The sequence below is a fragment of the Lontra canadensis genome, unplaced genomic scaffold (assembly GCF_010015895.1).
Source record: "Lontra canadensis isolate GAN:19392208 unplaced genomic scaffold, GSC_riverotter_1.0 scaffold86, whole genome shotgun sequence".
Classification (NCBI taxonomy): Eukaryota; Metazoa; Chordata; class Mammalia; order Carnivora; family Mustelidae; genus Lontra; species Lontra canadensis.
In genome coordinates, this window is record NW_022631080.1 from 7612813 (window position 1) to 7639559 (window position 26747).

At 39.9% G+C, this 26747-nt stretch overlaps 1 protein-coding gene across 1 annotated transcript in view; it reads left to right on the plus strand.

Annotated features, from left to right (window-relative positions):
• The first annotated feature begins 257 nt into the window (after positions 1-257).
• TSPAN7 (tetraspanin 7) overlaps positions 258-26747 on the plus strand; it is a 120136-nt gene continuing 93646 nt past the window's right edge. Inside the window, exon 1 of the mRNA XM_032883151.1 lies at positions 258-388. Coding sequence (XP_032739042.1) covers positions 308-388 — 81 coding nt within the window. The 5' untranslated portion in view covers positions 258-307. The remainder of the gene's footprint in view (positions 389-26747) is intronic.

Below are 26747 nucleotides of genomic sequence, written 5' to 3' on the forward strand. Positions count from 1 at the left end.
CTCCGACCCCGCCCCAGGCTCTTCCACTCCCTCCCCGCGGCCCTGCGGGGCTCTTGGCCTGGGGGTCTGAGCCTGCGCGGGCGTGCCGGCGCGGGCGGCCTTCTCAGCATGCGCAGTCGCTGCCCTACCGACTCCTTAAATCGGGGCCCTGCCGAGTGCGCGCTCACGCACGCGCACCGCCTCGTCTGCGCGCGCACGGGGCCTCTCGCGGCACGCGCTCCCGCCCCGCCCCGCCCCGCCTCCTCCCCCCTCCCGCGCGCCCGCCCGCCGCCCGCCGCCGCCGCCGCCGCCGCCGGAGCTCTGTAGTATGGCATCGAGGAGAATGGAGACCAAACCTGTGATAACCTGTCTCAAAACCCTCCTCATCATCTACTCCTTCGTCTTCTGGGTGAGTGGCCACGCCGGGCGGGTGGCCGGGCCTCCGGCCGTCAGTCCCTTGGTGATGCTCGGAGAAAGGAAGAAGGGGCAAAAAACCCAAACCAAAAATCTCATCTCGGTTCCCTCCTTAAGGAGATAGGCTCAGGGGGCTGGGCTGGAGCTGCAGGATGGCGGGGTGCAAGCTTGGGGCTGCTCGGACTCTAGACCCCACCCGGTGCAGCCTGCAAGGGGCTGCGTGGTGGCGGTGACTGCAGGATGTCGACCTTTCCCAAATTTGTTTTAATGCACTGATTTATTTTTTTTAAGCTCGCGGGATAGGGTCAGGCTCTAGGGAAAGTTGCGGGTTTATTCCTCTGTTTCACTCTCTGGACACCCCTCCCCGACCTCCCTTACCAGCCTGTTCGCGGTGCCTCTAGGAGCTAACCCGGCTAGGAGAAGGGCGCGGGAGCACTGGGTTTGATCCCAGATTCCCGGTTATTCCCAACCCCGCGGGGCTGCGAGAGGGAGGTGCCAGGAGCCCTGTGCCTGCCTGCCTGCCTGCCTGGCTGGACAAGGGCGACCAGAGCCCCCCAAGCGCACTGATGGGGAGAGGGAGCTGCCGTCGCGCGGAGACGCACTGGAGGGAAAGGGTCTTACATAAACTAAGGGCATCTTTGAGCTTCCCCGGGGACCCAGGAGGTGGGTCTTATGACCCGTTTCCCACTCCCCTCCATCCTTCGGCTCTTCATCTGGTCTTTCTGTTATTGCACGAACCCAATCCGCAGAGTCCTGGGGGAAGACCCCCGCCACTTGGTGACAGCAATAGCGCCCCAACTCTACTCCCCATCTAACCAGTGCTGCTCCCAGTCCTTGAAGCTCAATGCAGAAGGGTGACGTCAACCCCTCAGCTGAGGCCTCGGGGGGCTGCGCGGTGCACCTCGCGGAGGGATGCGCCCTTCTGCGCGCGGGGGTAGCTGGAGGGGGGGGCAAGGCTTGTGCCTTACCTCATCCTGTTTGGCAATTCGTGGAATCAGTGCAGGGCTGACACTGCAGTGATTCACTTGGAGGGATGGGTGATACCTAAAGACCGTTTCCTGTTGTTTCTCTTTCCATGTAGAAACCCCCTACCCAAGTTCCCCATTTCCACACCAAGCCACAGCTACCTTGCAGGAGAATGTCTGTTATCACCCCCCCCCCCCACACACACAATAATTTGGGTCATTTCACCTTTCAAGGCAGTCATTTTGAAACCTGAGGCTCTGTAGAAAAAGCGAATCCCTCCTTTGGTTGTTTTTGTCTGTGCCACCCCCCCACCCCCACCCCCCGCTCAATGAGGCCTAATTTTGGCTTGAAACCGAGCACAGCACTGTGTGAGGAACCCAGACCTGGGTTGATGGTGAACTAGGCTGTTTGAAATGATGACCAGCTGTTTGTAATGACCAAGACAGGAGCTGAGATTGATTAAGGATGAAAAAAAAAATCTCTAATGCACGCACCCCCTCCCCCCCCCCGCTGGCATTTCCTTGTCACTGGTGTTGGTGATTCTTCAGGTCGCGGGGGACTGTCGGCTCTGGGGACCAGATATTCCAAGAGCTCTGCAGTGAGATAGGATTAGATTAATTGAGTATATCACCCAAGGCAGACACAGAAACGGACTTTATTTGGATTGAAAACGACACAGGTTGAACATTTTTTGCCGAAACTTTCCAGTAGCCATTCTTGGGAACTGGTTGAGTTTTTTTTAAATTTATTTCCTTAAATCTCTGTGTGGCACTTTAGTATTTACTTGACTTCCTATTTGTTACTGGAGTAAATCATATGGGTGATTATTTTTAGCTTCCTGAAAAATAAGATTTACAGTATATGTGGAGTGTCGTTCTTATAGCATCACTGCAGGCTGGTGAAGAAGGGAGTCTTCCAGGCAGAGGCTTTTCATCTCATCTCTTTAGCTCTTCTTGCTTACCTCCCGCCCCCACCCGGTGCATATAATTACTTAATGTCCCCTAATACATCTTAAACAAGCACTGCATTTTATGTCCTCTGAAGTTCTTGATGCCTGTGTTCTAAGCTTTTTTTAATTTAAATAAAATGCTGACCTGGAGCATTTTCAGCAGTTTAGCATTCAATAATCATTTCACAACCAAAGGAATGAGATCTCTCCAGATTCGAGGGTATTTAAAATAAGATATTCTCATTAATAAAGTGTTGTCCAAATGTCCTGTTTTCCATTGTACTTTAAAAAAAAATATTTTATTTATTTATTTGACAGAGACAGCAAGAGAGGGAACACAAGCAGGGAGAAGCAGGCTTCCTGCTGAGCAGGAAGCCCGAGCAAACCCTCCCCCCTCCCGCCCAGGCTGAGGCTGGGCTGCATCCCAGGATCCTGGGATCAAGACCTGAGCCCCCCAGGCGCCCCTCTATTGTACTTTAAATGCTGGTTGCTTTTTTTCTTTTTTTTAACAAATTCACTGAAATATAATTCATATACCATATAATTCATACTTTGAAGAATGTACTATTCAGTGGTTTTTAGTATATTCACATATACGTGCAACCGTCACCCTCGTCAATTTTAGAACATTTTCATTACCTAAAAAGGAAACTCCATACCATTTAGCTATCATACCCCACTCTCCTCTCCTTAAGCAATCACTAATCTACTTTCTGTCTCTGTAGATTTCCCTGTTCTGGACATTTCATATAAATCATGTAGTATGTGGTCTTTTGTGAATGGTTTCTTCCACTTAATGTAGTATTTTCAAGACCCCTCCATGTTCCTTTTTATTGCCAAATAATACTCTGTTGTATGACTATATCACATTTGCTTCATCTGTTTGTCCATTGATGGGCATTAGAGTTGTTCCTACCTTTTGGATATTGTGAATAATGCTGCTATAAATGTTCGTGTACAAGTGCTTGTGTGAAAGTGTATTTTCAGTTTGCAGGGAATTGCTGGGGCATATATTAACTCTATGTTTAATTTTTTGAAGACCTGCCATAGTGTTTTCCATAGTGACTGCACCATCTTTTATTACCTCCCCCAACCCAGCCGTGTATGGGGGTTTTGATTTTCCCACATTGTTGCCAACATTTGTTAGTATATGGCTGTGATTCTGATCATCCGCATAGGTGTCTTATTGTGGTTTTGAGTTGAATTTTCCTGGTGATTAATGATGTTGAGCATCTTTTTATGTGCTTCTTGGTCATTTGTATATCTTTCTTGCAGAAATGTCTATTGATAGCCTTTGCTCATTTTTTACTTGGGTTATTTATTATTGAGTTGCAAGTGTCCTTTATATATTCTTGATTCAAGATTCTTATTGGATATATCATTTGCAAATATTTTCTCCTGTGTGTTGCCTTTTCACTTTCTTGATGTTGTCTTTTGAAGTATAAAAGTTTATTTTGATAAAGTCCAGTTTACCTATTTTTCTTGTGTTGCTTATGTTTTTAGTGTCATATCTAGGAATCTGTTGCCAAACCCAAGATCATGAAGAAAATGCCATTTATTAGAGTGATTTATCAATTCAGTAAATACAGTTGAGAAATTTATCTTTTTCTAGCACCTAGAACTATGTCTGGCACATAGGTACTCTAATATCTGTCAAAACTTCTGGGGTTAGGTTAGGTAATTAACAAAAAAGGTGACCTTGGTGTTATTTTAAGTGGAAGATGGAGGGAAGATTAAACAGAATTGTTTCCTTTGCGTTCTTCGTGCATTGTTTTAACAGGACTACCTCTCTTCCCTTCCTTCAGTTTAGACTTAGGACCAGAAGACATTTGAGCTTAAAATGGTGGTAGACCAGTAACATCAAGAGGTGGATGTACCTGAGCGTTGGCTAAAGCAGAAGCCTAATGTTAGCGAATAGACCTTTGTTTTATCTGGTCTCCTCTTCTGTCTACAATCACTCTCCCCTTCCCAGGTGTTCAGCTAAAGCAGTGGTTCTCAACAGGTGACCTTATTGCCCACCCATCTCCTGACATTTGGCGATGTCTGGAGACCTTTTGAGTCCCAGCTGGGGATAGAGTGCTATTGGCATCTAGGTGGTAGAGGCCACAGGTGCTGCTAAATGACCTATAAAGCATAGGACAGGTCCTCACAGCAAAGATTTTCTGGCTCCTTATGTCAACAGTGCCAGCAACGTCTACACTATCAGACTTGACATAATCCTATGAAGAAAAATAGTCTTATGCAAAACTAAGTGTTTTAAAAACGATGTTTACTGGTGTTTGCAACCACCATACCAGAGAATACTGAACACAATCCCAAGTGAGAAGAAAAACAATCTCTGTGGTGTACTGTAATTCTTCTTTGAAGATGAAAGGTAGGTAGTTCTTTATATAATAGTGTCTAAATGGATAAGATGATTTGTCTTCCAGTACGTGACATTGCCTGAATGCTAGGTAAATGGATCCTTTGTTTTCCCTGATTTATGTGTTTCATTTTCAGATTTATAGAAGAGGAGAAAAAAAAACACACCTAGGAGTAAGTTATCGTATGCTTCAAAGACTAGCAAACAGTGCCTGGCACTTAATAGGTTTACCCAGGAAGTATTTACTAATGAATGAATGAATAAAGGAAATTTTATTGACTACTCTTGGGCTCATTTATTTATTTCAATTTACCTTAATCGGGAGGCTTTTAAAAAGTGTTCTTTTCAGTCTATTTGCAGTGACTAATATATGTGTTCCTGACATTGGTGTATACAAACATGGGATAGAGGACTTTATAAAGAATTGCTTATCCTAATTCAGTTACTATATTTTTATGATCAGCTAGTTTGCCAGACTTTTTAGTTATCTAAAATCTAAAGCTGGAATTGGAATTTAATTTGTTAAACTTGAATAAAAAAGATATCTATTTTATCCTAATACAAAGCAAAATATCTGTTCTTCACAACAAATATAATTATTTCAACAACAAGCAGGACAACTTTATAAATATGCCACTTATTAGGTAAATTCTGTTTTGATTTGTAATTTGTAATGCATTTTAGACACTCATGTGAGTTCTAAATTAATTGCATCTAAATCCACTAAATAATGTGTGAAGAGAAATATCCTTTGCTTCATTCCAACATATTTTTGATTTCTTCTTTGAATATCCAAGAACCTAATTAGATCATCACTAGTGCTATCAAATTCTCTTATTGCAAAATATGAGTGATTGTTTTTTTTTTCATTTAGTAAGCATCATCAGCCTTTCTTGGGGAGGATTTAAAAGAATAATAGTCAAAATGTTTTTCTTTTTTCTTTTGTTATCCAGAAAGTTTAGTTCCTTGGGTTAAATAGAGAAGACAAATATCTTAAAGAGCATTCCCCAACATTTACCAAGTGTTTGAATCTTGGCACATACTAAAGCTTAGGCTAACTATTTTACATATCATGGTAACTCAGTAAACATTCATTAAATGGTTTTTATATGCCAGGTGTCTCAATAGAATGTTTACCAACTTTTGCTAGGTGCTGCTTCATTTTTAAGTAATGCCCTCATTCTACTACTTCTCAGCTTTTTGGTATTAGGTATTATATATTGTCTTCCCCCTATGGAAGATGAAGATTTAGCTCTGTCACATCCTTTCCATATTGGGGTAGACCCCAATATATCATTATTACCATGTATCATTCTGGTTAGAGCACCAGTGGTTACATTACTATAAGCCTACTCACTAGGTAAGCCTACTCACAGCTGAGCCACTTAGTGTGTATATTATGATTGCTTGCACAGCTTTTTGTTTTCCCTGGAGTTAAAAATTGCCTCGTTTTATATCCTTTGCTTATGTCCTTTTCCATGGTTGCCCCTAATTTATCCTCCCACTTTCCCCAAGAGCTGTGTATCTTCATTTCGTATATTCAAACACTTCATGAATCCTATCTGTTCCCATTGGAGACATTTTCTTCTAGAGCATTCTGACCTTCAATTTAGACTAGTGTTCCCTGGCCCTTTGAAAGAGCCAACATCATTTTAATCTCCCTTTACCATCATCCTGGGGAATCCGGTCTCCTTTAATGTTGGATCCTCAATTTCCTATATATCCTGTTTTTCTCTTTCTTGGTTTGTTCTTTCATTTTGGTGGAGCAAATCTTCTAGTAACTTACTGGAAAAGGATGCATGGTAGGTTAATATTTTGAGGTCTTGCAGGTGTGAAAATCTTATGTTGCTCTTGTACTTAATTTGATAGTTTGGCTGAGTATAGAATTCTAGCTGTAAATCATTTACCCTCAAAATGTTGCTGTCTCCTCCCCTCCTCCCAGTGTTCTTGCTCTTGTTACTGCTGAGAAATCAAATCTTATTCTAATTCTACTTAAATTCTGCTTTTCCTTCTCTGAAAGCTTTTGGAAACTCTTTCTAGTTTTTGGTGCTCTGAAATTGCATCAGAATATGTCTTGTTATATGTTTATTTGTATTTCTTTCCTGTAGAGCCTTTCAGTCTGGTACTGAGGTCTTTCAGTTTGGGCACGTTTTCTTGAAAATTTTTTTATTACTTTCCTTTCATTTTTCCTATTCTCCCTTTCAATATTTCACCTCTTAGATTCTCTAATTTTCTTTCCTATTTTTTACCTCTTTGTCGTTTACTTAAAATTTTATTTTTAAGTAATCTCTATACCCACCATGGGGCTCAGACTCACAACCCCAACATCAAGGATCATGTGGTCCACCGACTGAGCCAGCCAGGTGCCCCTACCTCTTCATCTTTTTGGCTCTACTTTATGGGACATCTCTCACACTTGATTTTGCCTGGTCTTGCATTTGTCATTTGTTTCATATGTTGATTTCTAGGAGCTCCTCCTTGAGATCTGGATATTCCTTTTCCTAGCCTCTTGTTTCAAAAATGTTATTTCTTTTTATAATCCATCTGGCAATATTAATGATTTTTTTAAGTTTGCTTTTTCTGTATTGTTTCCTTCAAACATCTCTGTTTTCTGGAGTATTACTTCCAATTTCTGATCAACTTTTGGTCTTTGTTCTGTACTTGTTTAAGAGTAGAGCATGAAAAGGCTGATTGGAAGCTCCTAGTATATGAAGTGGGAGTTTGTTGAATTTAAGTTGGGTAATTTGGCTTGACAATTGAGTTTTGGAACCAAGGTCAGTATTTTTAAGTCTTTTCCCTTGGTCTGATCAGATTTCCTACAAAAGCATCTTCTAATCCTCTCTTTGAATGAAAACATTTAGGAATTTGGATGTCTTCACGTGCAATATATAAACCTTTATTAAGCTTCTATTTGAGTTATAGAATCTATGTCCACTGTGCTTTTGTTTCTTAGTTCCACCCTAGAAAATAAATCCAAGCCTATGCTGGAATGGGGAAAGGCCAGAGACAGAAGATGGAAGGGATCTAATTACTTGTCTAAAAAAATATTTTTTTTACCAGCTCCTCCTTATTTTAGTCTTTTTTCCATCCCCAGTTCCAGGTGTGCATGAAGCTGCCTTTCGAGAGTGCTTGCATGCAAATATTTCATTCTTGGCTTTTCTCATAGCTGCCTTAAGATCTGGCTCAGCTTCCAAAGTGTCACTGCATATGTCTCCTCTTCCATTCTGTTATTGTGGGTTTTAAAGATCCTTTTAGTGTCATTTCAGTGGAGTTTTGGGAGATAGCCAAGGTAAATGGATGTGTTCAATCCATCATCTTTAACTGAAAGTCCTTTATATTTGTATCTCTTCATTGCATGCTACTAATTAAATACATAGTTGTTTGTGAGTGATTGACTAGAGCACCTACAATGGCAATAGTTGGGTTGTTGTAATAGATATTGGTGTATACTTTTCAATTTTTAAAAAGCTTTTGGATGTCAAGGGGAGTGTTCTAGGTTGGAACAGTCTAACTAAGGCATAGCCTCTTTAAGGCCACATGGCCATCAGGGACCAGAGTTGGATAAATGAGAATGAAGCTCTGAAGGTTGCTGCTGCTTTTTTTGCTCTTCTAATTTCTTCCCACCAGGTGAAGGCCCATGTGCCTTCTGACCTAATTCAGACCTTGCTATATTAATTTAATGTGGAAGCACCAGAGTTCAAAGTAGGATGTTAAACGGGTTATTGCTCTGCTCTTTTTGTGTTTCTACAATGATAACCCTTCATGTTTATTATAGGACTCGTACATTGTAATCTGAACAGTCTTTTCTTAATCAACTTTACTTCCCAATGCAATGTGTAGTTAAGATATGTGCACTACCTTTTATAGCATTTGGGGAACATTAAGTCTTCTCTACTTAGTAGTTGCTTGGAAACTAGCTGAATTTTTGTCCAATTAGAATGAAATACTTTCCTCAATTTTAATTGTAGCTAGAGTTCTTGATTTGACCCTACCATGAGCTACGTTACTTATGATTCATTGACTGTTCAGCATTATATACTCTTTGAAGTAAGCACCTCAGAAGGGGCTGAGAATTGAAAATCATCTCTGACTACGTTTCTTTGTTCAAATGTATTAAACCCTTGACATGAGTGACTAATGCACTGCTAAACCAATCTGAAGCACATTTTAAAATATATTCATATGTCTTTTCCTTCCTTGTTCCCATTACAGCAGCCTCTGATTTGGGTTCTCTCCTCATGGCAAGAAGATCGTTGGATTACTGCTCTTAAATTTCTTTTCGGGGGCAGGGGTGCTTGGGTGACACAGACGCTTAAGTGTTTGACTCTTGGTTTTGGCTCAGGTCATGATCTTGGGGTTGAGATTGAGCCCCAACCCAAGCTCCTTGCTCAGCATGGAGTCAGCTTAAGATGCTCCCCTCACCTCTAAAATAAATAAATATTTTTAAAAAATTTCCTTTTTTGGCCGTTATTCCCTCTTGCTGCAACAGAAGGCTTTTCATTCTTGTCTCAACATTTTTGGCCTCTTTTATATAGAGCTCCAATATTCATCAAGAAAAAGACATAAGGGGAAAAGATAGAGGGTTTTTCTTTGTTTTCCCTTTTCATTATTTGATCAGTTGAACATAAAAGCAGGTTATATGGTTTGGTGGTAGAATCGAGAATCACAGTTCTATTGTGGAAGATTTTTCTTAGTGTGTTCTGTAAGACATAGGGGGTGTTTTCACCATCTCTTTTAGGAGAAACTCCAGGTGCCTTTTACTGGAAGATGGAATGGATCAGGTACAGGTACTAATTGAGCAGTCTAGTGATTCTCAGCCCTGTGTGCCTGGCAGGATTGCCTAAGGAGACCTAAAATACATGCTTAGGGTCCACTCTAAGAGATTCTGAATCAGTTGGTCTGGAGTTGGGTACCAGCATTTCTGTCTTTTAAATGATCTCCCAGGGGCTTCAGCTATTCAAGCAAGACTGAGAACCATTGATTCCAAGAGAACTCAATATATCATAGTAGGCCTGGTTCACCTTGAGTCTCCTGGGTCTGGAGATTGCTAGGCAATAGATATCTAGCTGCTGAGTATCTAGTGTTGGCTTATTGATTTATTCTGCTTTGCTCCAAATCTGAAGCTAGGTTTCCAATGTCTCTTAGTAAATCAAATTGTCCTTGTCACTTGTGGGAGACCTTGCTAGTCATTTCTAACTATAGGCATACTCATCAGAATCACTAAGGGACTTTTAAAAGATGTGTGGTCCTATCTCCTGAAGTTTTTATTTCAATTGATCTGGAGAATAGCCTGGGTACATATTTTTTTTAAAACCATTCACAAGGTGATTCTGATTCCTGGGCTGTGATTCTGTGGTCTGTGTAGCAGTTTGTTTTAAATAAATTCTTACCATATGAATGCTTTCCTGTGATGTGATCTGTGGTACCATAAAGCTAGTTTGAGAAGATTCCACAAGCAAGATGTAGCCCATCTAGTGTTTTTCTTACCCACTGAACTGGTCTCTTGTAAGTGTCTCCAACTGAACTCTTGGAGTTTGGTGTAGTTTCTTTTCTCCAGGGTGAATCTATGTCTGCTCACGGTTGCACTTAAAAGAAGTTAAGAAGAGTCATGGTTTGCCCTCTGTCAAAAGATTCAACTATTATCCGATATATAAAACAAAAAGCAAAATAGGAGAGAGAGAAATTTATGAGTAAAGTAGATTTCTGATCTTTTTGGGAAGTGTGGTCATGTTTGGGGGTTGCTTTGATTACAGAGGCATGAGTGGTTGACCTTGGCCTTACAACCATTTGGGTGAGACTGTTGTTGATTGACTCTGAAAAGTGTGTTCACTGCAGTGCGTCTGCTGCTGCTTGGTTGACCTTGGATTTGTGAGACTGTCATTGTAATTGGCTTTCTGAAGTATGTTCCCCGAAGCAAGTTGAGTTGTCATTGACAATTAGACTGAGGTGAATTGCCATTGATCAAATAGGTTTGAAAGTGCGTGCTGGTGGTTTACTAGTTATCATGCCTATTGAATAATCAATTTTCCTTTCCCCAGAAATACAGAGACTTTTATTCTTGCCTGAGACAACCAATTCTTGCTTCTCCGTGAAATGAAGTTGCTTCTGCACTTCAGTTCCCATTCTCCAAACCTCATCGTGGTGATATACAGAATTCCTGGGTCAGTTAATTGTTCTAATCATTCCACAACAATTACTTGAGAATTTCTGATTTCTGGGGATTGTTCCAGGACTTCCCAAAGGTAGACCGCATTGCATTGAAAAGGAACCTAAAGCTCAATAATAGGGATCTGTGTGGTACATGTTCCTTGCACCTCCTCATCGCTTCTTCTGTTCATTTTCTATTTCTGATGAAACTTTTGAGGATTTCTCGCTTTACTTGATTTCTGTTTCACATTCTAAACTGTATCAGTCACTTGGTATTCTTTTAACTATTGCCCTCTCTTGTAGGGGATCCAAAATCAGTCCTGTGTGAAGTCTTGATTTGGGCCATTTGCTGTGTGACCTTTGGCAAGTCACCTAAGTGTCTCTGAACCTCTGTTCCCTCTCCAGAATTGAGATCCATGCTTACCCGCTTAGTCAGGTGTTTGAAAGTTAAATGACATTCAAGTGCTTCGTAGAGTGTGACACATGCATGTTTTGGCAACATTATTTCTTAGGGTGTAGAGTGTTGCTTTTTTTCTTAATATTTTGCACATGGGAGGTATTATGTCTATTTGTTAAATGAGTAAATTGATCACAATACTTTCTATTCTGAAAATCAAGGCTTAACATTTTGGATTTTATAGTTTGCTATAAAAGAGAGCTGGGATTGCAAAAGGGTTTGAATAAGAACCAAAGATATAATGAGTTTGGTCACTGAGTTTAGCTCTGTCATTGAAATAAGAGTATTAAGTAGGATAAAAATAAATATAAATCTGTCACTTAAAATGAAATGGAGTATCGATGACTTGCCTTATTATATTTCAATAAACTTTTAATTTTAGAACAGTTTTAAATTTACAGAAAAATTGTGGAGATAGTACATAGTTTCCATATACCATGTAACCAGTTTTTCCCATTATTAACATTTTATATTACTATCATACATTTGTTACAGTTAGTGAAACAGGATTGATACATGATGAACTAAAGTCCACACTTCATTCAGATTTGTCTGAGTTTTTACCTAATATCCAATTTAGGCTACTGTATTACATTTAGTAGTATTACATTTAGACTTCTTTTGGCTGTGACAGTTTCTCAGACTTTCCTTATTTTTGATGACTGACAATTTTGAAGAATAGGGGTCCTATACTTTGTACAGTGGCCCTCTCTTGGGATTTGTCTGTTATTTTTCTCATGGTTACTAGGGTTATGTGTTTTGGGAAAGAATACCACACAGGTTAAGTGCCATTTTCATGACATCATATGAAGGGTACATACTATCAAGATGACTTATTGCTGTTGATACTGACCTTGATTACCTGGCTGAGATAATAAAATTAGTCTCTTTCCGCCTTTCCATACTGTACTCTTTGGAAGAAAGTCACTATGCCTAGCTCACACTTGTGGAGTGGGGAGTTATGCGCCACTTCCTTGAGCGTAGAGTATCTACCATTATTCTTTTATTAGAAGAGATGATTTCCATTCAACAAATGTTAAAACCAACAGTAAATATTTGTTTTAAAAATAATAAAATATTAAAAACATTTGAGTCAGTTGGGGACTAGACAAGGATTCTTTTTTACCATGATTATTTATGATTTTGGTTTATCTAGCCAATGTAATAAAAGAAAAAAAACACCCTTTATGTTGGATCTTTTCATGGATACAATTGTTGTATACTAAGAAACCCAATAGATTCTAGATAAAAAACAAAAAATAAAAACAAAACAAACAAAAAACCTACTAAAAGAATTTGGTAAAATGGCCAATTGGATACAAGATAAAAATAGAAAAATTACTTGCTTTTCATTATTTTAGCACAAGTCTTAGAAAAGGAGAGAGAGGAAAAATTCCATTCTTAGTAGCAACAGATACCATAACTACTTTAGAAAAATGTTAACAAGAAAGATAAGCCTCTTATATGAAGAAAACGAAAGTTTTATTGAAGGTCATAAAATAAGATCTAACCAGATTAAAGGACAATGTATACTTGAATGGGGGAGATTTTATATCATAAAAATACCAGATTTTCTAAAAATGTGTTTAGTGCCATTCCATATAGAATCCCGACGGGATGTTTTTTGAGGGGTGGGGTGATACTTGGTAAAATAATAATGTTTTTTATAGAAGAACAAATGCCTGAAAAATCCAGAGAAATTGGGGGGGGGGAGGAAGTACGTGCCCCACCAGTTATCAGAATGTGCTCTTGTGGCAGACAGACCACGCGATGGCTGCCATGACCCCCACTTCCTGGTATTCATGCTCTTGTGTAACCTCGTCCGCTTGGGTCTGAGCAGGACCTATGACTTGCTTCTAATTGAGTACAACAAAGCTGTTCAGACACATGTGAATACATGTTCACGATTACATCAGATACGACTGTAATGTCTGCCTTCCTGAGAGACTCCTTCCCTGGCTGGCTTCGAAGAAGTAAGCTTCCATATTGTGATCTGCCCTACGGAGCGGGCCACATGGCAAGGGACTAAGGGCAGCTCTGGCTGCAAGAAACTGAGGCCCCCAGTTTGACAGCCTGCAAGCAACAGAATGACACCAATGATCAAGTGATCTTGGAAGCAGATCCTTCCCCATGTAGTCCTTGGATAAAACTACAGCCACCTGACCCCTTGGAAGCTTTGTGAGACTCTGAAACAGAAGACCCAGTTAAGCTGTGCCCAGACTCCTGACACTGCAGAAACCATGAGGTAATAATTGTATGCTGTTTGACACCTCTATATTTGTGGTAATAAATAACTAATATAGCTAGGAAGTCACTAATTGATTCAATCTCATATTGACTTAGAAATAGACAAATAGGTTAGTGGAACAATAGCAAATCCAAAAATAAATTCTAGTGCAAAGGGTTTACTATATGAAAAAGAACATTCATCACAGTGAGAGGATGGATATACAGAAGAAAGTAAAGCTGGAGCCCTTACGTAAATAATATTAAAACTTCTAGTTGGTGTAAATGCATAAATATAAAACCAAAGCCATATCCTGTAAGAAAATAGAAAGATAATATGCACGGCATGAATTAGACTGCCTTAACCCAGCTGGGGGACTCAGAAGCAATTAAAAAAAAGATTGTCTTTGCTTATAAACGTTTTTAAATTATATGGCAAAAGGTACAATAAAGTCAATTAAAATGGTTGTGGTGAGATAAGGGGATAGTGCCAGACTGTTAACTAATATACTATTTTCTTCATAAAGAAAGTCCCGTTACAAAAGAAAATTATTTATATTCTGATGCAAGCTTCTTCTTATCTTGGACTGATAATAGTTTGCTGACCAGCGCTGGCCCATTGACCACACTTTGGAAATCACTGCTCTAGGAAAGGGATCAGCAAACCATTTCTGTAAAGAACAGATAATAAATATTTTAAGCTTTGTGGGCCTTATGGTCCCACTTGTAACTACTCAGCTTTGCCATGTCATGTGAAATCAGCATAGGCAAATGTAAATAAAGAAGCGAAGCTATCTTCAAATGCAACTGTATTTACAAAAAGAGGTGGGCAGCCCAATTTGACCCATGGGCTATTGTTTTCAGACTCCTGCTCTAGGGGAATACCTGTATAAGGAATAATCCTTAGCCTCAAGAATTAAAGTTTAAATGGGAGGAGTGCCTGGGTGGCTCAGTGGGTTAAGCCTTTGCCTTTGGCTCAGGTCATGATCTCAGGGTCCTGGGATTGAGCCCTGCATCGGGCTCCCTGCTCCTTGGAGAGCCTGCTTCTCCCTCTCCCTCTGCCTGCTGTTCCCCCTAGTTGCGCTCACTCTCTCTCTCTCTCTGTCAAATAAATAAGTAAAATTTTAAAGGAAATAAAGTTTAAATGGGCATATGGGAGTGGGAGTAAAGCAAGCCTCCCAATTTGGGGCTTGAAAGAGCTAGCCATGCGCTATCCAATAAAGCAGCTGCTTGAGCACTTTAGTTGTAGATAGTCCAAATGGACACCTAGTATAAAATACGTAGATGTTGAGTATTTAATATGAACAAATATCTGTTTTTATATTATGTATTGAAATGTTAATATTTTGGACACACTAAGTTAAATAAAATATTATTAAAATTAATTTCACCAGTTTCTTTTCAATTTCATTGTGCTACTAGAGAATATAAAGTTAAGAATGCAGTTCACCATAGATCTCTATTGGACAGCACTGAATGAGAAGTTCTAGAAGTTTAAATGAAGTGCTGTGGAGCCAAGGGAGAGAGCTCGTCTAGCTGGGGAATTTGGGAAAGTCAAAGGAACAGAATCCACCTTGGAGAATGATGGAATTTTGACAAGTAGTGCCCTGGGAGGATCATGAAGGCTCTCAGACGGAAGAAGTGGCATAAGTACAGGTCTATAGAAAGCAGAATGGTTTCTGTGTTTGGGGCAGAGTGAGTCCATCTATAATAAGGGATCAAACGTGGTGCATCTAGGTAAGCAGGCCTAGGCCTTCTGGTGGGTTGACTGCATGGGTTAGGGCTTTGGACATATTTTTGCTCAGGAGGGGTAGGAAGACTAGACTGTACTTTCAAGCACGGAGTGGTAGCTCTGAAAGCTGTTTACAGGTCTAGTCTAGAAACAGTAAGTTGGTTGGGTTGGAATAAGAAAGGCAAGAAGTGGTGAAACCTGGTGAGCCAGAAAAGCATAGGGTCTTCTCTAGGGTGACAATGAGAATGAAGAATAGAGGATAGTAGACAGCCACTTTATGGTGTGGCAAGGATATTTGTGAATGAGGGAGAACCCCAGGTTATGTGCTTGAAGAACCTGGATGCTGGTGATGCCCTCGTGAAAATGCAGACCTTAGAAGTTGGTTTGAGATTAATAGGATGGGTTCCATTTTGCACGTGTTCAGTTGGAAATGCCCACAGATTTAAGAGCTAGGCCAGCTCTCAGAAGCTTGCTCGCTTGTGTTCTTTGCTGACAAAAGTGGCCCTGTGCACTTCTTTACATTTGGCCATCTCTGTACTTCCTGGCCCTTCCCACTGTCCACCATGAGCACAGTGAGTTGTGCAGGAGAACAGTTCTGACCCTTGACTATTTGCTTGTTGGCTGGTCAGTGGAACTTAAGATGGCCTGGCTTCTGAGATATGGATGGAGCCTTCTTTCAGAGGTACCGGAACTCAAGATACAAGAGACACAGCTGGTGTAGGGACAGAAGGAGAAAGAGACATAGCAACAAGTAGCAGAGAAAGGAAAAACTTCAGAGTGGGCCCAGTGGACTCCCGGCCACTAGACTCTGCAGGCTCCCACCTGAGTAGCTCAGTAGCAGCCCCCACTTTTCCCTGTAGCCTGGAAGAATGGCTTTTCATGGTTGTGGTGAGGTATGGCAGAGCAGGTGTCATTCCGACACTCCTTCTTCTCTCCATTCTCCTAACAGTAAAGCTCCTTGGCTATCAAGAAGGGTGATTCGGTGCATGTTTAAAGTAGTTCAACAGGCAGGTTCAGAATTAAAAGAGGAGGTTGGTGTGGAGATGCAAAATTGAGGAAAGTCCATTTTTTCCTGTAGGAAGCATGAGATCATAAACAGGATTCTTTTCAACTGCATGGTAAGCCCCGAGTTCTACATACGGTCAGTGCTGAGTTGTGTGCTGGTAGTATATATAACAGGTGGAACCAAGCATTCGGCCAGCACTCAGCACTAATGGAAGACCGAGTTTCAGTAAATCTCGCTTGAGGGATGAAGGTTCTGCTGCAGGGTAGAAGCAAGTTATTGGAGCAAGTTACTTATTAATCTCCATAACAGCAGCTGCTCTATTTGTGACGTGAAGCTGGCCATTGTTTATAACCTTCAGAGATGTTTTGAGAACAAACAAGTCACTGCTTTGTATGTTTTATTTCTCATAAGATCATCCTGGTCTGCAGAGATAGCTAGCCTTACGGCTTTTGTAAATGGCTTAGAACAGGTAGCTCTGAAGGGTGGCTCAGTGAGCGCTTTAGGGGCCTTTGATTTGGTCTAGATGACACATGGAGGTGAAATGCCCTTCTCTACATAGTTGGAAACTCAGATCAAAGTCTTTTAAACCAAGATGTCAGGAGCCAACTCTGTCTAGCATGTGAATTCTTTTGAGATAAATCCAGGAAAAGAGAGGTGCGTAAATCAATAAATATTCTAATGAAAAGCTGTTTAAATAAGCTGTCTACAAAACAATCTGTATACCTGGTGTACCATTTTTGTAAAGAAGAAAATGCATGTTACAAATCCTGGAGGGGGACCCATATCAGAATGGTATTAGTTATAGCTGGGTGTGAAGATAAGTCATGGGTTACTTTTTTTCTCTATGCTTTTCTTTATTTTCTCAGGCTCCTTTCCTGCCCTCACATATAGCATGAGTTACATTGGCAATTAAGAAATCAGTAAATGCTGTTTTATTTTTTTTTTAAGATTTTATATATTTATTTGACAGAGATTACAAGTAGGCAGAGAGGCAGGCAGAAAGAGAGGGAAAGCAGGCTCCCCGCTGAGCAGAGAGCCCGATGTGGGGCTGGATGCCAGGACCCTGAGATCATGACCTGAGCCCAAGGCTTAACCCACTGAGCCACCCAGATGCCCCTAAATGCTGTTTTAAAAACAAAAATTTGGGGGCACCTGCCTGGCTCAGTCAATAGAGCATGCAACTCTTGATCTTAGGGTTGTGAGTTCAAGCCCCATGTGTGGTGTAAAGTTTAATTAAAATAATATATATATATATATATATATATGTATACACACACATATATATATATACACATATATATAAAATTTTCTGGATCATTTTATAGTCTGGTTTTCCTTTGTTTCTCAAGGATAGAGTGCCTATTTTTACATCATCAGGTCATTTATAATGCAGCAGGTTTTCGACCCAGTCCATTTTAGCTGCTGTATTATGTTAATGCAGAGCAAAAACACATTTAACTTGATTTTTAAGTCTTATCTCTTCAAAATAAAAGAAAATGCCTGCTTCTATTAAACAATAAAAAAATTCACAATATATTTTAAATATTATATACATATATATATATTTAAAGATTTTATTTATTTATCTGACAGAGAGAGAGAGATCACAAGTAGAGAGGCAGGCAGAGAGACAGGGGAAACAGGCTCCCTGCTTAGCAGAAAGCCCGATGCGGGGCTCGATCCCAGGACCCTGAGATCATGACCTGAGCTGAAGGCAGAGGCTTTAACCCACTGAGCCACCCAGGTGCCCATCAAATATAATATTAAGACAGGGCATAATATGATAATTATCTTAGTATCTGACACCCAAGTTTATCAGATATTGGTATTATGCCTTATTTGCTTTGGATATTTAATTTTTAAAGAAAAATGAAAAAATTACCATTGATTCCTCTACATTGCTCTGTCATAAATTGAGAGTTCATAAGTTGAGTAAATATAAATTTTGTACATTTACTAATACATGCTTATCTCTAATGATTATAAAGTATCACTTTCAGATTTTTAAATTTTGTATAAATGAACCACACTACGGATCTTGTTTTGAAATTTGCATTTTGTTTGCTCATCATTGTTTGACATGTTTCCACACTGATAAATGCAGCTCAAGTTTAGAGGCTGACAAAGTATGGTCCATGGGCCTAATCTAGCCAGCCACCACTTTTTGTGCCTAAACTAGGGCTGCATTCACACCAAAACAGCAGAGTTGAGTAGTTGCACTAGAGACTGGATAGCCCAGAAAGCCCATAATATTTACTGTCTATGGAAAATATTTTACAGGAAATGGTGAATATTTACTATTTACAGAAAGTTTGCTGACCTCTGATCTGGTTCATTCTTTGTGTGGATATATCATTATTTATCTGTTTTCTTGCCCAGTGAGGGCACTTCTTAACTGTTTCTTTCTAAGAAGTGATGCTTTGATGAACATTGGTGTGTGTGTGTGTGTATGTATACACATACACATATCTTCTTACCAGATGAGTGAGAACATTTCCAGTGTAGTGTGTTGATCATGAAGCAATTAAGCTTTTTATATTTTTTGGTCCTGTTTTCCATACTTAGCAAAAAAAAAAAAATCTGAAGCAGACAATGGCCCTGCTGGCCAATAGGTGTGTTATTTAGTGGTTTGAGATAGAGAAGATATTTTTATTGTTGACTTAACTGCTTTTTCATGGATTTTTCTTGCTGAAGAGGGAAAAGTGTAGAGCGATGCATATGGAGCAAAGGGAGAGTTAAAAATGGTACTGTCAGCAGCAAGGAGGTCCCCTCTGTACTCAGTTAACTCTATTAGGTCACAGTGATGTTGTTATGATTTAGAACTGCTACTTGATTACTGAGCATTTACTGAAGGACAAGGATAGTAATTTTTTAAAAGATTTTTATTATTTTTATTTAGTTGAAAGGGAGTGAGAGAGGAAGAGAGCAGAGCAGGGGGCAGGGGCAGGCAGAGGGAGAAGAAGCAGGTTTCCTGCTGAGCTGGGAGCCTGATGTGGGGCTCGATCCTGGGACCCTGGGATCATGACCTGAGCCGAAGGCAGATGCTTAGCCAACTGAGCCACACAGGCACCCCGGACAAGGATAGTATTAAACACTTCATGTGCATTATCTTATTGAATTCCCATAACAACCTGTTGAGGTAGTAATTACTGTTCCTTATTTTGAGAAGATGCAGCTTGGGTCCAGAGTTTGGCCCAAGGTCATGTTTAAGTGAGGCTTCACTTTGGACCTCTCCACCAGCACTGGGCCTGGTGCTCAAGCAGCGGGGCCCGGTTCTCCGTGGCGGACCTTTGAAGATGGGTTAGAGGGTGCTCTGAGTGTCCACACTGCTCTGAGGCACAAGTGCTCATCAGCGCCAGCCTTGGCTCCCATAAGCTAGCCATGGCTTCATGCACAAAGAAGCAGCCTTGGTTTTCCAGAAAGGTCAATGTTTACAACTTCAGGGGGAGTCATTACCACCTATGGTTCTTTTGTAGAAAACTGAGGCCAGAGCCATCTTTTCTCCTGTTTTCCTGTCCTCTCAGCTCAAAACTCCCATTTTCTCAAGTGGGCATTCTACTGGTCCACAGGTAAGCGGTGGAAGCCCAAGACCATCTAAGGGATCCTAATGTCAGGCACAGAGCTCTTCCTGAACAGCTGGGCAGCTGCCCATTCACTTCCCAAGGTCTGAGTCTCTAAATGTCTTTGTCTCTCTTCAGTTTATGGCCCCGGTGGTCAAGACATAAGAGATCCTGAAAACTTTCATGGGGATAGTCTTGCTACTCTCGTTAAACAAACAAACAAACATATGCCTACAATACTAAATATCTGTCCCAAACTGCATGGGTATTATTTGTCTCACTGCTGTGAAATATGGTAAGGATGTGAGTTGGTCTCTTATGGCTGGAAGCTCCCAACCACTTTGAACAAGACAGAAGCCAAGTCGTGAAAAGCTGCTGGAGATGCAGTGTTTTTTGCTTTAAAGAAACAAAGCTGAGAGCAGTGGGAATCATCAGGCATTTTCCTATGGAGCTGACACTAGCTTAAATACAGTTATCTAATCCACAAGTTAAGGTCGTTGGGATAATTGCCAAGTCAAAGTTGGTCAGCTGCAGTGAACTTGCTTCCTCCCTTGAACTTGCTTTCAAGCAATAATCTGACCATTTATACCCGCAATGAATGGCAAGAAGACAACAGTATCCTGCTTTATAATGACAATAAAAACTTTTTTGCCGTGAAATATAATTGTCAACCCAACATTTTCCATGGCTGATGAATATACATTGTGCCATCCGCCGATGTGTAGACTTGTGTACACAATCTTAAGTCTCTCAAATCTGCCCCTTGTGTTTGCCTGCAGAAGATGCCTATTGAACATCAATTCAGGGACCTGTTGCTATTCTAAACTCATTGTCAATTGGACTTGTTTTTCCATATTGATTTTTTTGACACCACCAGCTCTAAACTTAATCCATTGTGTGACAGCAATCAAATAGTTTTGAAGTTATGAACCTGAGCACGCCACCAGGAAAAGCCCCTGTTGCACATCACTTCCAATTAGCCTGTGGGCTTTGTCACTGTATCTTCACATCTGTGCAATTGTAATCATCCTAAATCTGCAGTTCTGCTTTTTCCAGTTAATGTGATTCACATGTGGACTGCATCTGCATGTGTTGAAATGGTTGTATTACATTGTGTTTGAAAAATTAAGTCTTGGGGTACCTGGGTGTCTCAGTGGTTTAAAGCCTCTGCCTTCGACTTGGGTCATGATCTCAGGGTCCTGGGATCGAGCCCCACATCGGGCTCTCTGCTCAGCGGGGAGACTGCATCCCCTCCCCCACCCCCCGCCTGACTTGCTGCCTACTCGTAATCTCTGTCAAATAAATAAATAAAAATCTTAAAAAAAAAAAAAAAGAAAAGAAAAGTCTTTCTGGTATGAGAAAACCATAAAGGAGTGGAAAAACACATATAGCTTAAAGAATAATTAAAAAGCAAATACTCATCTAGTTAACCCCAAGGTTCAGAAATAGAATATTGTCAGTACCCCTCCATAGTCTCCTGGGTGACCTTCTCTATCATATTTTCCTCTGTAGGAAAACAATACAGACTTATTTATCATCCATCCCCTTGCTTTGGTAGTTATACCACATATGAATGCACCCGTCAATAGCCTAGTAGTTCTCTGTCTTTTGTTTTTTGTCTATCTTTGAACATTAGGTACATTGAATAATACTCCATATGTTCTGTGACTTCTTTCACTTAACGTATAAGACCCATCTATGTTGCTACTTGGGGCTCAGTTTATTCTTTTTCGTTGCTTTATAATATTTCAGTATATGACTGTACCACAAATTATTCTGTTATTGGACATCTGGGTGGTCTTCCATTTGCTTTTATGAATAAGGCTGCTACGAATATTCTTTTGTTTCCTGTTAAACATCTGTGAAGATGTGGGTGCATCTTTAACAGATGCTGCTAACCCCTTTTCTCTAGTGGTTATGGATTGGTGAGAATTCTGATTGTTTCACATCTTCTCCAGTACTTGGTCTTGGTAAACTTCTCAATGTTTCTCCGATTCAGTGGATGTTTAATAGTATTAAGGTGCTTTTAATTTGTGTTCCTCTGATTAATAACAGGGAAGTACATATTTTCATTTAATTGTTGCCCATTCTTATAATCAATTTGGGGGCCATATTTCATTGTCCCATGAAAAGACATCCTATTTTTTTCCCTATGATTTGAAAGATTTAATTAAAAAAATTTTTTTGAGTATAGCTGGCACACAGTGTTACATTAGTCTCAGGTGTACAACATAGTGGTTCACCTTCTTTATATGTTATGCTATGCTCTCCACAAGTGTAGCTACCTTCGGACACCATACAAAACCCTCCTCGATGCCGAGAAAAGGGAACCTTCCTGCGGTGTTGGTGAGAATGCAAATTGGCCCAGCCACTGTGGAAAACAGTATGGAAGTCCCTCCAAAAATTAAAAATTAAAAATCCATATGATCCAGTAAATCTCCTACTGGGTATTTACCCAAAGAAAATGAAAACACTAATTCAAAAGATTTTTGATTAATTGCATTTTAAAAATGTAATTGCTTATATTTGATTGTAATATATTTGTATATGATTTTAGAATACAAATAATTTATATACAGTACAAATATATGTAATTATTAATTGGGTCATTTATTCATCTGACTGTTCTTGTTCCTTTGTTTTTCCAAACCTTGTAGCTGAGCACCACTACCTGGAGCCTTGACCTAGGCACTTTTTAAAAAAAGTTCTGAAAATGCCCAGTGGGCCCTTTTTACTAGCTTCAGTTCCCCTTAGTGTCTGGAAACCAGGCCGTAGACTAGAAACTTAGGTTTCTTTCAGCCATCATCTGTGTGTCTGATAAAGCACAAATGTCCATTTCTTTGCCTCCATTTGCAGATTTGGGAGCTGTGTCATATTTAATATGGAGAATGTTTTGAATATTTTTTTAAAATATTTTATTTATTTGACAGACAGAGATCACAAGTAGGCAGAGAGGCAGGCAGAGAGAGAGGAGGAAGCTGGCTCCCCGCGGAGCAGAGAGCCCGATGCAGGGCTCGATCCCAGGACCCTAGGATCATGACCTGAGCCGAAGGCAGCAGCTTAACCCACTGAGCCACCCAGGCGCCCCTGTTTTGAATATTTTTAAAGATTTTGTATTTATGTATTTGCCAGAGATCACAAGTAGGCAGAGAGGAGGCGGGGGGGTTGGCGGGGAGGGGGATCAGGCTCCCTGCCTATCAGAGAGCAGGATGCGGGGCTTGATCCCAGGACCCTGAGATCATGACCTGTGCCAAAGGCAGAGGCTTAAACCACTGAGCCACCCAAGTGCCCCCTTTGAATATTTTTAATCTAATTTCTTTTGGGGCTTATTTCCTTGGAATATATTTCCAAATGTGGAATTAGTAGTAAACATCTTTTTTCGTTTAACCTGCTATCTCATACGTTAGGAGATAAACAGATCACACTAGCCATTGACCCACAGTGTGTCTCACAGCCTTATTTCATATGCATGTTGTTAGTTTAGTCAGTAAACAGACGTGGTATAGATTTCTCTTTTAATTTGACTGAACACTGAACTTAGGGACTTGATTTTTAAAAAGCCGATTCCTTGACAAATCATTTATTGAAAGTCCAATGTATATTTGCATTCTGTCCTCACAGTAAATGATCAGTGCTTTAATTCCTTTATGTTCTACTAGAACAGAGGACCAATTAGTGATGATATTGAGTTGGTCAGTGGGGATGATTTATGGCTATGAAACCTAACATATAAGTAAAGGACGACTCTTAGAAAAATATGCTTGAGATGTTTCCGCATTTATCTGTGCTTATTAGCTGTGGAGGAAGTCATTGATAACATTGACCGTCTGTATTTGAAAGTGTCCTAAACAGTGATGAATGACTATATTTTACACCCAAAACAAATAGAACATTGTATGTTAACTAATGGGAATTAAAAGAAAACTTAAAAGATAAGTAAATAAATGTTTGGTAGAGTTTACCTATTTAAAAAAAAAAAGAAGAAGAAGAAGAAGAAAGTGTCCAAAATAACTGGGAAGTCTTTAACATTCTCCATTTTTTTTTTCTTTCTCTGGGACCCTTACCTTTCACGACTGGCTTTTACTGAATTTCCGTAAAAAATCCTTACGTAGTAGATCCTTGTTATAGGGATGTCATGTAGAGGGTCTCAGAGGGTGGGGGAGGTTTGCCCCCAGGAGAACATTTGGCAGTGTCTGTAAACATTTTTGGTTGTCACAACTAAAAGGGAAGGTGAAGCTGAGAAACCCCTGCTCTAGGCTAAGCAAGTTTCTTTCCCTCGGTTTCCTCCCCAGTCACTCTTGGCTCCATGTTTTATGAGTGAGTCATCCATTCTCAGTTATGTTTCATTTACATGCAGTGCATTTGCCAATTTTAAGTGTGTGATTTGATGAATTTTGACAAAAGCATACCATTGTGCAACCACCATTGTATTCATGTTTAATATGTTTAAATTTTAATTCTGTAGCACCAAATATGTATTCATTAAATAATACTATATTATGGGGCAGAAGGAAACTTTAAAGTAATTCAAGGAATGATGGGTAGCTTGTGACTAATAGGTAAGAACATATATGGTAATCCATGAAGGATACTACCGTTGAGCTGAGTTCGGAGTTCTGCTCCATTTTAATGTGAATCTGGTGGGAGTTTCATTTTACTAGGAGGGTCACGTTTAGTCCTCTGAATGACTGGCTTAGGGGAGAGTTGCTACGGTGTAACATCGGGAACCTGTATTAACCTCTGTCATAAGCTATCAAGTTTTAAGCCCATGAATTTCTGGATTCCTTTGTGTTTTCTAGGTTTGTTTTTTTGTTTGTTTTGTTTTTGTTTGTTTGTTTGTTTTGGTCCAGGTTAAAATAAAACTGGGTGTTTGAAAGCAAACGCAGAATATATACTACTGTCCTAAAGGATAATTTCCAGAATGTTGGCTACTTTGGTGGTTAAATTTAACCTCGGTAAGTAGTAGCAGTTGTCTGCGGTAAGGTGAATGGAAACCCTTGGCTACATTGCTGAACCACATTCTTAGAGGGGGAGCTTTGCCTTGACCACAAACTGCTGTAATTGGAGCTTGGGAGACGATTTGAGAGGAGAATTGGAGTTATGTGTGTCTGAGTGCTTGGCAGGTGCTTTCTCTTTTCCCTTTTAGTTCCCTTTCCGGGCAAGGTGGTATTCATATTCCGGGTCTCATAGGGAGTTTGTTAGTGTGTCTCAAGGAGAAATACAGAAAAGTTAGGTGGGGAGGTGGTCAGCAGTTACTCTCGATTTGTGTTCATATTACTACGTTATAATGAGAATATAACAAATCTTACATAATAGCAAAAAATGAGGTACGTTTTGGATCATTGCAACATTTTAGAGGCATTTAACTACATTTTAATACTATAGGTTATGGCTCAGAATAACCATAGAAATCTTGCTGGTTTTATTTGTGGGTTTAATTTACGCAAGCTATCAACAGTACCAAAATGATACTCTGTGAAAAGGAAAAAAAATGTACCCACAAATTTAAAATGCTGTGTCTGCTGGTTTTCATTTCTTGGCCTTATGCACTGTTCAACAATTGCTGGAGAAAGAAGTCATGTTGAACCATTCTGCCAATTCCACTATGTAATCTTGGGATGATTTGTGTCACCCTTCATGGTAACCCGAGTATTTCGGAACACTCATGATGAATAGAGTCTTCCAACTTAAGAAAATCAGGACTCTTTTGGACCAACATTTCAAATGCTAAGAAAATATTTTTCTGTATGGATGTTCGTCCTCAGTCCCTTCTTCCATGGCCTCTTAACCCTGGGACGCCATCTTACTCACTGGCAATCGAGTTCCAAGAGTGAGTGTCTTGTCCAAAAGAAGGGATATTTTGGAGTAGCCTTATCTTTGTTTTGAAAGAAGGCATTCATAGAACAATCCCAGTTTATTTTTGATAATGGGCTAGAAAAGGGACAAAAATCTCAGGCATTTAAATTCCCCATTTGTCCCTGCTTCTCTTCACTGCTTACTTACCCTTCTCTACCACCTACTTTCAGTAGCGCTCTTGACAGGGAGGGTGTTTTGCTAATGGATGTGTGGTTATTTAACTCCCAGGCTGAGGCTAGGTTAGCATTAGAAGGGTGGATTGGAGTCTCAGAGTTTAGAATTTCTGTTTGATGGTGCTCAAGCCTTTTAGTTGGTTAGCTTCATGATTGGCACTGAGCCACTAAGAGATAACAATTTAGTGAAAGTGCTTAAAGAGCAGTGTAAAACTTTTATTTATTTATTTTTTAATCTGGAGGAGTTCAACAGATTTGGAACCCTGCTGTACTAAACAGATTGTGTCCTGATGTTTTTCATTCAACGAGAATTTTCCCATGTCTTTAAAAATTCTTTAAAAATAACATTAAACAGTCATGTAGTTTTCTATCCTGAGGTTCATTTATTTAGCACTTTTTCTGCTATACCATATATAGGTTGTTTCTAGTTTTTCACTAATACAAGATTGTGATTAGTAGTTTGAACGCAGTCTTTGGCTTTGCATTTCATTATTTGCTTAAGCTAACTTACTTATGGAAGGATTAACTATGAATGTTTTTAGATATTGAAAATTTTGGCAGAAAAAAGCTTTCAGCAAGGATGTTTGCCAATATCCTCCTGCTAATTGCCTAAGAAAATGTTAATTAGAGCGTACTCCTGCCATTGACAAAGATTTAAAGACATTTTGGAATTCATAGTTTTAAAAGATGAGTAAAATATATCTCTGTGTGTGTGAATTGTAAGGTGAAATTTAAAAATCTGTTTGTATTTTATGAATTGTCTTTTCTTTTACTCTGGCCATTTTTCTATTAGTAGTGTTTTACTGTTTTGAAAGAGTATTTATACACGAGAGCAATCTATCCATTTTTGTGTGTGTGTTGCACATTACCTAATATGTCCTTCCACTTGTAATTTATGAGGTAAGAGCTATATAAATTGC